At 39.6% G+C, this 12,254-nt stretch overlaps 1 protein-coding gene across 1 annotated transcript; it reads right to left on the reverse strand.

Moving 5' to 3' along the window:
• Window positions 1-8,227: 8,227 nt before the first annotated feature.
• Window positions 8,228-9,359, reverse strand: TAAR5 (trace amine associated receptor 5). The gene has a single exon (XM_017879647.1). The coding sequence runs from the start codon at window positions 9,314-9,316 to the stop codon at window positions 8,303-8,305; it is 1,014 nt and encodes a 337-aa protein (XP_017735136.1). The 5' UTR covers window positions 9,317-9,359; the 3' UTR covers window positions 8,228-8,302.
• Between the last annotated feature and the right edge of the window lie 2,895 nt (window positions 9,360-12,254).

The following is a 12,254-nucleotide window of genomic DNA, read 5'->3' on the forward strand; positions in this document are numbered from 1 at the left end:
TCAAAAAAAAAAGAAAGAAAAAAGAAAAAAAAATTTATTGGAAAATATTTGAGACCTGAGATCTGAACCATTCATGAGTTTCATGTTACTATTAAACATATCTTTGCTTGCTAATCATTTTCAGAGAAACCTCTAAGCTGTTTTCCAGCTTGCACTCTTTCTAAAGCCTACACAATTCAAGCAGCATGGCCCAGAGCAGTGTTGGTAAGAGGCAGACTGGGATTTGGAACCAACTCTGTTAACTCTAAAGGTCCTACTTTCACCTACTGTGTAATCCTCCTTCAAAGCAAGATTGAGGTGATGGAAAGTGTGCTGGCCAAACATTAGGTTTCTGGGTTCTAAGTCCTGTCTCTGCCAATCATAGTTTGTGGGACTTCAGACAAGTCAGTTTATCTTATTGGACCTTAATGTGAAATAATGTTAACTCCAATCCATGGCCACTAAAGTTCCTTCCAGTCCTAGAAATTCTAATACAAAGCACATGTGAGCAACATAGCAGGGCTTTCTCTGTGTCCCCACAGTGGAGTTTGATGTGCTAAGGCTCTCAGAAGCCGATTTTGATGATAACCCAAGTTACTTGAGAGATGGTCAAGCCAACACTGGCACTGGAATTCACAGATTTGATCATGGGGTTAGATGGAAACCACCAAAAACAAGAAAAAGAGAAAAGATTACCCCAAGCACTGTCAGGGGAAGCAGTATTGGAAAATGAGCTCCAAGCAGGCAAGGAATTCACCTGAAAGCATGGATGAAGGGCAGGTCTGGAATGCACCAAATGACTAGGATCAGGAGTGTCTGTAAGTGTCAGAATGTAGCAGAGAGCATTGTACAGAGTTCTACCCGGAGACTTTAATACACAGACTTTCAAATGCCATGCTATATTTACCATCAAATGCAGTCAGTTAGGAAGCAGATGATCTAAGCTTGCCTGACTGAGCTGCCACATATTGCAGGAGAGTCTCCTGTAGTGTAAAGTGGAGCAGTTTGAAAACTTGGGAAGAGAAAGAGAGTAGTGAGGGCTGTGGTGGAACTCAGCGTCAGAGGCCAGGGTAACCAGTGCCACGGTAGCAGCAGAACATGAACTACCTGGGACTCACAGAAAAGAGTAGTGCTGAGACCTGGGGAGTTTTTTTTTTCTCCTAATGTCTTTTTGGCCTGAAATAAAAGAACACACAGAAACAGTCCTTGGATTGAGTTGCGGGAGCAACAGGTCAATGAAATAAATTCTTCTTTCCCATCACTTAACTGCATGAGGACTTGAGTTAAACTCATCTAAGCTACTGATTGTTCCTCAGGATGGTTGGTGTTATCTAGAAAGCTGCCCTTAACACACCCAACCACTGAAATGTCTCCCTGCTTGAGTTGTGCTTTCTTTAGTGTCATTTAGTAGCTGTGCTGTGCTTTCAGGCTAAAGCCACATTTTTTCAAGCTAGAATTGAATTAGGGTGTGTAGCTGGAAGCCAAGAGAATGCAGTCATTTTTAAGTCAGAAGCATGGGGGAATGTGTGGCTTTGATAGTACAGCATTCAAAGTAATTGATAGTGAAGATATAAGGTCTTGGATTAACTAGAAGGGAAGAACATCCTAGGGGCCTGTGGTAGGCAGCACCATCCCCCCTCCCCCAAACATGCCCATATCCTAATCCCCGGAATCTGTTAATATGTTACCTTGCTTCGTCAAAGGACCTTTGTTGGTGCAATTTAATTAAAGATCTTGAGATGTGAAGATTACCCTGGATTATCAATATGGACTCGATGTAATGTAAGAGTTCTTATGAGGGAAAGAGCGAGGTAAGAGGGCCAGGGTCAGATGAGATGCAATAATGGAAACAGAGGTCAAAGTGATGCAGCCACAAGCCAAGGAACACAGGCAGCCCCTAGAAGCTGGAAAAGATGTGGAACAGTCTCCTCGGAGCCTCTAGAAGGAACACAGCCCTGCCGACATCTTAATTTTAGCCCTACAAAACCCAGTTCAGATTTCTGACCTCCAGAACTATATAATAATTTTTTTTGTTTTAAACCACTATATTTGTGGTGATTAATTACTGAAGCAATAGGAAACTAGCACAGTGCCATTTGCTACAATTCATCTTTTAGCAAGGATGGTGTTTAGGTCTGTCCCATTTCCATCACTACCATGCTGACATATCTGGAATCCTTAATTCGGTCTATCACTATGACCCTCTCCTGGAAAACAGAAAATGAATATCAGCTTCACAAATTATTACAAACCCACAGAAAAATAAATATAGAGAAATACAATCAAAGAACTGTATTTCAAAACAGCATGCTTTGACTGGAAGGACTAGAACGTATAAAATGTTGACAGCAGTTTTCTCTAGAAAGTGGGAGTTAGGAAAAAATTCTTTTCTTCTCTGTGCTTTTGGGCATTTCCTAAATTACACACATGTGCCATGAATTATAATGTTTATAAACCAAAGAACTTATTTTAAAAGAAAATAAAAGCAAAAGCATATCATCTGTATTGTCTCAACCTTACCCATGTCCAGCAATACTCAACCCAGCTGAGTCCTTTAACTTTTGCTCCTGGAAAAGAGGAAGAGTGGTGTTCCAGAAATCACAGACACTTCAAGAGAGCACAGATGGTTTAAGTCTCAGCTCTTTTCCTTGCTGACTGTGTGAATTTCGAACAACATTCTTAACCTACCTGAACTTTACCCCTTTGCAGAGATTTTCTGAATAAGAATTCAAGTTTAGTAAAGGCGGTTTTTAAAAAGTAGCTATTAGTTTGTATACTGCTCTTTTGGTTTAGCTTCAAAGTATATTTTTCTACCTTTTATGCCTATTGGAAAGTGACCTATCTCTAAAACCCAGTTCAAATTTCACTTCTTTTTAAATTAAGTCTTTGTGATTGTGACAATTTATGGAGAACTTACTATGTGCCAAGTACTATGACAATTGGTTTATTCACATGATTATCTGATCTCATTTTCACAACACAATGAGGTAGGTGTTATTATTTTCATTTTACAGATGACGAAACTGAGGCTAAGGAGAGGTAAGTAACTCATCCAAGACACAGGAAATGCAAAAGCTTCAATTTGAAATTGGCCAGGCCTGTCTGACTCCTTAACCCTTGCTTTTGAATACTGGCCCCTCTGGAAAGAAGCCACAACTCCCTCCTGTGATCACAGTAGCTCTTTGTTCCACCTCTGTTGAGAACTGATTTTACACTGCTTTGTTTATTCTTACTTATAGTTATTTCTATTTGTTTGGACTGAAAGCTTTTTCGGTGCAGTGTTGACGTTTCCGGAATTTTGGATTCAACAGATTTTAGCATCACATTCTGCACATAGCAGGTTTCCAATAAACATAGAGAGGCTGACAAAAATCACATTTGAAGTATTTGAAGTAATATTGCACTTCTTCCAACTTAAGGCCTGGGAGAAATCATTCAGGGCCATGCGCTCTGGACCTCCGGCCACATACGCAAGGCTTTCAGAGCCCCTGGGCTTTCTGTTCAGGACCCAGGTCCACAGTGGATGTCCAAGCCCTCCCTAAGAGGGAAGAATTGAATAGGCATGCAGGAAAATTGCCTGCCCTGTGAGTTCAAACTATTCCAGGATCACTGGTGTTGCCCCTCACAATACACTTAGGTGAGATCAAGATGTGGAAATTGAGAAAGGTCACTCTTAATGCTGGCAGGTACTTTCAATGTTAGCAGGACAGAAACAGAATAGACAGATGGCAGCATGGAACAAACACAGGGATTTTGCCTATATTCATCAACTTTCCAGCACAACAAACAGACTTTCAGTGGTTTATGACAATAAAGATTTATTTTTGCTTATGTTCCACGAGGGCTGCAGGATGGCTGCAGCTCTGCTCCAGCTGTGGGCTAATTGTATGTCTGCTCTTCTTGTCTTCTTACTCTAGGACCCAGGCTAAAGCAGCAGCTCCTACTGAGACAATCTGTTCTCAGGGCAGAACGAAGAAGTGCAAAAGCTGGACTGAACCGTGCAATTACATTTAAAGTTTTGTTTGAATATAGCAAGTGCCACATCAGTCTGTGTTGATGGATTGAGGCAAGTCACATAACCAAGCCCAACATCAGTGGGTCTGAGACATTTGCTCCTTCCAACGAAGTAGAGAGTGAGGAAAACTACAGTGAGAAAAGAGCATAAAATAGAGGTGGAAGGTGTAGAAACCAAACCTCTTAGTGACAACAGATGATAGGTGCCCAGGGCCAGCTCTGAGGATGGTGAATCCCTTCTTTTTGATGATCAGAGGTTTCCTTTACCTTTGCAACATTGCAGCCATCAGAGTTCCAGAGACAAGGTATGCAACCTGTAAAGCTCTGCATAGGAGAAGGGGCCTCATTCTCTCTCACTTTGTGGGCTACCGTTAGTGTGACCTCTTGATTCTCAGTGCTCTCTACAGAACTAACTTTATGAAACAGAGTGAATCAGAAGCAATACAGAGGGGCCCTTGCTAGGGAAATTGCCTACCTCAGAACCTTTGTCCATCTATATGGCATATAGGTCACATATTTCTACTCATACTCACAACATATACTCATACATATACACAGCTCTTTCTACTCATACACACATACACTCAAGTGTATTACATACTTAACACACGCTGCCAGTTGGGATGAGCTATAATGTGGTTTGACTAAGTTGTAAGAAAACAATATAATTAAGTTGAGAGATCTTTGTAGAAAAATATAATGGTCAGGTTTATATAAAACAAGAAAGATCTATCATGAAATTTACAACCATGCTGATACATTTAACGAAGCAGGAAGTTTTCTAAAATACCAAAAAATTCTAAGCAAGCACAAAAGCACCAAAAAATGATTGTACTTTTCCATCAATCTTCCAGTAGAATGCTCTTGATAAACATGAGTTTTTATTAGGCTTCAGCCTTTCAGTAGTTAATGGTGAAGTGTGACTGTCACTGCCTTCTGTTCACATATGATCACAAAGCTTTCATGCTCAAAAGAATGCCCCAGTGTTCACATTTAAAGGAGATTCTTAAATCAGGAGGTCCCTGAACTTATATAGGAAAGAATTCTATCTTTATATTTACTAACCTCTATCTGAAATTTTATCACTTCCTTCCATTTTAAATATAGGCAAAACCACAGTGGTATTAGCACTACCTCTCATGTTTGTCACTAATAGAAATTAATGGTTTTATATCTCAATATAGTTGTTGTGGATATTATAAAATTTCATTTATGCTCATCACTACTTTGAAATTACAGTAGTTTTATTGCACCTGCCAGCAGATCTTGCTATTTGCTGCTTTCAAAAAGAAGCACACATATGATTATATTACACATTTGACTATTTTTAAGATTTTTATATAATAAAATTTTAATAATTATTTTTCTTTATAATTCCATGTTTTAAAAAACTTTATTCCCTCAGAAGTTTTCATCATGAGTAGGGGTCTGTGGTCTTTACCAGAGTGTCAAAAACATCCATGGCACAAAAAATCAGTAACACTTGCCTTACATGTGGTTAATTCTCACTCAACTAGAGAGAGTGAGTAAGGGTTATTATCACCACAGACACTCTACTGAGATCTCAAGAGAATGTCATTGAGTACAGGCTTTCATTTGTCCAAGGGCCTAACCCAATTTTCTGGGCGCAACAGATTTGCTTCTTACATTCTATTCTCCTAACAAAGAGGATGAAAAAGCTGGGCTTCAAATCCTGGGGTCGGGTGCCCCCCCTCTCTACCCATCAGCTCACGCTTCCCTTTGTGGTGTCCACCGAAGGTGCAATTCTTGTTCTCATTCTCCCCTGGTTCTTTGGTGATGTAAACATTGTATCATGACACTCATGTCCTTGTGTTTCTGTGATTCACTGGAAACTGGAGTCTCCTACCTGCTCTTCAGTGTTAGTCCTATTCACAGATTTGTTAGCTGTCCAGGTTTCCCCAATATTTCAGAGAAATAGTAGACAGGTTAACAGCTTTCAAGTACGAAGATAGGTTAAGAGCTTTCAAGTAAGGATGCCAAGGTAGATTACCAGATCTTTGTGGGCCTCATCTGTTGTGCCCTGTAAGGGTAATAATATCCACCTCACAGGTGTATAGGCATTAAGTGAGATGCAGAACATCATAGGTTCTCAGATACTGTTAGTTCCTTCCCTTCTTTTCATTGGGGGCCTATCTGGCTAAGGCAGCCTTCTCCACCTAATGGGAAACAATAATATATGCAAGAAGCAGAATCACTTCTTGCTTCTATCTAAGTGACTAGTTCAGAGCTCCACCTTGTGAAGCAGCCAGGTCTCTTACTTCCAAGATGGAGACTGCTATGCCTAGTTGATTGGGAATGGGGTGGCTTATATTTAGAAAGGCAAGAGAAAAAAAATGCTTTTTAAAGTAGTGATTCACTTATAGGTTGCAAATTATATTTATTGTTATACAAAAGGCACAGTATTTCTAGCTTCTTAATAACTCAAAACTATATATACTAGGATAAGTTTTAGTTTATAATTTATCTGTAATTTATTTAATAATGCCTAAGAGTTAACAAAAAAGAAACTATAATTACTTCCAAAGAAAATTAAGCACTAAAGAATACATAGAAAATATTTTACAACAATTTTTTTAAATAAGGAGGAAAGTTTGGGGTTAATAGCACTTCTTTCTCTCTCCATAAATCTATATATAAATAAATGGGATAAACCCATTTTAGCTAAATTCATTGACAAAATAAGATTTTACTCCTTTAATGATTATTTATTTATTTATTTATTTATTTTTGAGATGGAGTTTCACTCTCATTGCCCGGGCTGGTGTGCAATGTTGCAATCTTGGCTCACTGCAACTTCCATCTCCCCGGTTCAAGCGATTTTCCTGCCTCAGCCTCCCGAATAGCTGGGATTACAGGCATGTGCCATCACGCCCAGCTAATTTTGTGTTTTTAGTAGAGACAGGGTTTCTCCATGTTGATCAGGCTGGTCTCGAACTCCTGACCTCAGATGATCCACCCTCCTCAGCCTCCCAAAGTTCTGGGATTACAGGCATGAGCCACTGCACCCAGTCACTCCTTTAATGATTATTATTGAGATGTGAATGGTTGTTTTAAGTATTTGTTTAATGGCTGCTTATCTGACTATTGACATATGAATTGCTCTTGAAACACATTCGCTCCTTCATTGTCTAGGTTTCCTGTTGAGATTGATTCACCTGTGTCTGTATCTGTATCTATAGCTACACCTATCTGTGCATCTGTAGTTGAGAGGCTTTGAGGCTTTGAATTAATTCATAAAGAAGTTTTTCAAGTAAGCAATTATTAATTTGAAAAAATCTCAGTAATAAATATAAAGGAATGGTGATTAGAGGCTTTAGGAAAATATTTAGGAGAAGACAGGCAGGCTGTACATAAAGGTGCTCGGGCCTTTACTAGTAATCGCTGCTGAGAAACCTTTGGTTCAACTCTGAGCAAGCATGGGGCACAGAGGCTTGTTTTATAAAAGCAAAACCAAAACATATGCTGGTATTCCTGGAGAGATAGCTGGTCTAACTTGTGTGAGAAAAATTTAAAGGAAGAAATAATAAGATGAAAAGATGTGGATAATTACCATTTAAAATATTCCAAGTATGTTCAGGTTTAAATCATTCAAAAGATAAGAAAACATTCCTTCAAGAATATGATACTTTTACTCAGTGATTATCACAACGGACAAACCTGGCTGACAAATCAGCCTAGTGCTTGGGTTTCTAGGAGATGGGGATTCTAAAATGAACACTTTGAGAAAGAGATATTCTAAACAGTTGATTATGATTATGAAATATGAAATGAAATTATGATTCAAACCAGGTTTCCTGAAGTTAGATTATGCCGTATTTTCACTTAGTAGAAAGGAAATAGTACAAACACCTAATTTTAGTTGAGGAAACTCTGTGGTGGGAGGAGGGAGGATTCAAAGATTGTTGATATCTCTCCTGACTGCTCCGTGTGGCAGAACCAGTGTGAGAACTCAGAAAGCCAGACCTCAGTGCTCTGTTCCTTCCATCGTTGCATCTTAGTTGTTTCAAGGAAGCAATGAATGAGGAACCAAATACGTGCACAGTATTCAGGCTTATCCAGTGGATATTAAGATGATTTCTTGCTCTCCTTTTCCTCCAACGTACTATAATACCACTGAATGAGGGGAGTGCTTACCCTTTTCCAAATTAAGGAGCTTGTCTTTCTCTTCTACTTAACCCATGCTGTCCTGGAAGCATGCCCACAAACCCAACACCACACAGCCCACGGTCACAGTGCCGCTCATCCTTCCTGTGAGGTTCTACTCCTTGCCTGCATTTAGTAGAAGGAATCATTCTTGGTACAAATCAACAGTGCGTGTCTGCGGTGAGAAGACCTTCTGACTCAGTGTGAGTTTCAGTGCCTTCCGAAACCACCGGTAGGAGAAGACATAGATGATGGGGTTGCAGGCTGAGTTGAAGTAAGCAAACCAGATAAAGATGTCAAAGACCAGTGGGGGTGTGACAAAGTGAAGGAGGCTGTCGACCATCGTGTCTATGGTGAAGGGCAGCCAGCACAAGAGGTATATGCCCACAGCAATGCCCAGGGTCTTGGCAGCTTTTCTCTCATGCTTGGCAGCCCCAGCCAGGCTATTGCTCAATGTAGTAATCTGCTGAGCCTGCCTGGTAGCAACCACAAAGATCTTCACATACAAGCTTATCATAATGAGGCAGGGGACAAAGAACAAAGGGAAGTTTAACCAGCCCCAAAATTTATTGAGCAGCAGCTGGCAAGTGCCCACACAAGGCTTCTCTTCCAGCCACTGGCTGAGCCTTGTCTCTACCATGTCTGTGTAGAGAAAGAAGGAAGTGTATGTTGCGGGCACCCCCCATCCTGCTAGGATGTACCTGAGGGCCACCCTCACTGTGAACTTGGAGGGATAGAGCAGGGGGTCACAGATGGCACAGTGGCGGTCAATGGAAATGAAACATAGATGGAAGATGGACGTGAGGCAGAAGAGGGTGTCCAGGTAAGTGTGCAGGCGGCAGAGGAAGTCCCCGAAGAACCAGCAGCTCTCCACTGAGCGAATGGTGCTGAGGGGCAGCACGAGCAGACCCAGAAACATGTCAGCCAGGGCCAGGGAGAGCAGCAAGAAGTTGGTGGGTGTGTGAAGCGCTTTGAAGTAGGACACAGCAAATGCTACAAATAAATTCCCTAGCACGATAATCAGCATGCCTGCTGCACAGGCCAGGTAGATGACCAACTGGATGCCCAGAGTATGTACTGTCCTGGGGCAAGACCCATTCACCTGGTAGCAGAACGCCGCAGGGTGCTCTTCAGCACCTTGGATAAAGACAGCTCTCATTTATGGTTTCTACTCTTCTTGTCTGAGAGCTGGCCACCTTCTCCACTGGGGGACAAAAAAAAAAAAAAAAAAAAAAAAAAAAATCTGTCTGCTAAATAATCACAAAGTGAAATGAAGAGGAGGAAACTAAAGTACAATTTGGAACCTAGTGCATGTCCCTGGGTACTGAATCAACTGTGCCCTGAAAATCAAATGCAGCACGGTATTCAAGGTTTCATGAGAGTTATTTCTGCTAGCCCTAGTTTATATGACTAGGTAGTTTAAAATGAGTGTAGATAGTATTCTTAAAGAAAGAAAAGAAGAATGTAAACTGAATGTTTCCTCAAAGAAACTTTGATTATATCAGTAGGTAGTATTAAATAATAGAGAGTGTCTCTTGGATTTTGATAAGGTACTTTTTGTCAAATGCAAAGTGAAATTTAAAGCAATGATCTGAATCAAGTGACCAATTAATTCTTGTTAAATTATTCCTTGGAAAAAGTGTAAGTTCTAGTTTCCCTCTTTAAGAATTACACACATTGACAATAAAATCAGCAGATTAGGCTTTTTAGCTACATGTCAACTGTTCCCAAGAGAAGAATTCCGCATGCAAATACTAATAATTAAAAAAGTAAAAAATTGCTCTATTTTAGTTTTAAATGCTGCACATTTTATGATGATAGTACAAAGTGTTTACACATCTTGGTAGAACTATTTGATAGGCAAAATGATTTTATCCATTTAACAGCTTAAGTCTGTGAACTATTCACCAAGTCCTAATATATTGAATTCAGGGTTTCTAAGCTACTTACACAGGCAGGAATCAGAATCCCTTCCTGGGAAGAAATGTTTCTTGGAGCAGGTGGACATAGGGAATGTTAGAGTACTCTTCTGTTGGCCACAATGACAGATGTGCAATCACTTAATGATTTTATACTCTCAATAGAAACTACTCCTCCATGTGCTATGATACAAATAAGCTGTGAAGAGGCACCATGGGACCTAGTTTGCACTATTCGCAAGTCTCAGTTGTTTAAGGTTCCTCCTCAGTACAGAATCACTTACCCTGACAATTAATTACAGATAAAATTTAAAGACACTGGATGTATATGTTCTTTTTTAGTTCTTCAGTTCTGGGATGTTTTGAAGGTATTCTTGTCTGCTGATGGCTGCTATATATTCTCTAATTTCATTTTTAGTGACTTCCTTATTTCTCTTCAGCTTTAGGGTTATTTGTGTATATTTCTCTCAACATGAGAAATCGCTGAGAATAATTGATCATGAGTTTTTTGGTTCATCAAGGGGTGGTTTGTGACTTCCACACAGGATTCATTATTATGTGTTTTTTGACCACTATATTTTGTGATGGTGAAAGAAAGCACGGTAGATGAAACAGTTTACCTGGAAAAAGAATAGTTAAATTACTGTTTCATCCTTTCCTGTGCCGTCACCTAACCTCTCCCTCTGTTTCCCCGTTGGTAAGATTATGTACAATTATACCTGTGTAACTTGATTTCACAGGGATGTTATCAAGGAAAATAACATGTTGAATCATATTCTGCTCTCTGCCTCTTGATATCTTAGAAGTTGGTATGCCTCTTTATGGTTACAGAGAAACTACTTCACAGTATCAGTCAAACTAAAGTTGTAAAAATGACAGAATTCTAGAGATGACACCAAATTACATCTGCCAGAGGGTCCTGGAAGAGGAGGTGGGTCAGGTTATAAAGAAGGAAGGAGGCTGGTATGCACCTCTCCTTTCTCTACAAATCCATGGCTAAACCCAGTGTTTTCCAAGGCAAAGCTCCTTTGGCCTAGTGACCACTGGAATCTTGCCTTATCCCAGCTTCATATGTGTGGAAATAAATTTCTGGCTCCAGAACTTAGTCAGACCAAGAAAGAATATTGCATTACTATGTACCTTGAAACCCCTTTAGCTTAAAAGTCATAATGCACATATAATTGGCTAAGGAGTCCTATGAACTTATATTTAATTTGACCAAGAACTTGTGAAAAATACAAACAAGTGTCTTGCAGCTGGAATAGGACTGAAGAAGAAACAGAGAAAGGTTTTCGGTTCTGGGATAGATTACATCAAACCTACTAAAATGTAACATGTAACACAATTGTATTTGAAAATGCAGAATTTTATAGACTGTTTCTAGTATGATCTCTATGTCTCAGATTACTTAATGCCACTGTGTCCAGTTTTCTCATCTATTAATTGAATATAATACATTATCTATGTCACAATTTTGTTGTGAATATTAATGAGTTAAAATTCATAAAGTGCAGCCTCTGGCATGTAGAAAGTTGAGTTGGGCAGACAGGAGTTTCAATGGATATCTAGTGCATATAACTCTTAACCTTCCCAAGTTAGGGCTCTTATCCCTTCTTCCACTGACTTTTAGAAACACATTCCATTACATAACAATCACAGGCAAAAGTAATTGGATTCTGGATCTTCTAAAGTTTCTCGCTTACCTTGGGGATTCACTAATGTTGCAGCAAGCTGCTAAAGGTCTTGAATAGAGGAACATTTTGATTTCTTTTAAATCTCCCCACTGCATCCTGTGTAGCCTCCTCTGCACTGTACTCACATGTTGAAATAACTAGTGCCCAGTTCCCAAAGACCATACTATGTGTCCCACTCACATGCTTTGTAAATACTCCGTACTTTCTTCTTTTACAGCACCCTTAAGACACTGGGTTACAGATTAGCATTTACTTCTGGTCCCCCATCCAGTATAACCTTCATGAGAGGATGTACTATGTCTTATTTACCAATACAACCTGATACCTATCACAGTTCCTGGGTGTGTTATTATTAGTTATTATTATATTAAGGTTATTGTTAGTCACAAGAAAAACAAATTGAATGTAATTGATTAGTCCCTGAACAAACTAACATTGTAGGAATGCTATGAATAGATCACTCACATTGTGTGACTTTTATCAG

The sequence above is a fragment of the Rhinopithecus bieti genome, unplaced genomic scaffold, assembly GCF_001698545.2.
Source record: "Rhinopithecus bieti isolate Rb0 unplaced genomic scaffold, ASM169854v2 scaffold_10612, whole genome shotgun sequence".
NCBI lineage: Eukaryota > Metazoa > Chordata > Mammalia > Primates > Cercopithecidae > Rhinopithecus > Rhinopithecus bieti.

What these genes read in the sequence shown, in the direction of transcription:
- TAAR5 (XM_017879647.1), bottom strand. Translation starts at nt 9,316, where the DNA reads ATGAGAGCTGTCTTTATCCAAGGTGCTGAAGAGCACCCTGCGGCGTTC.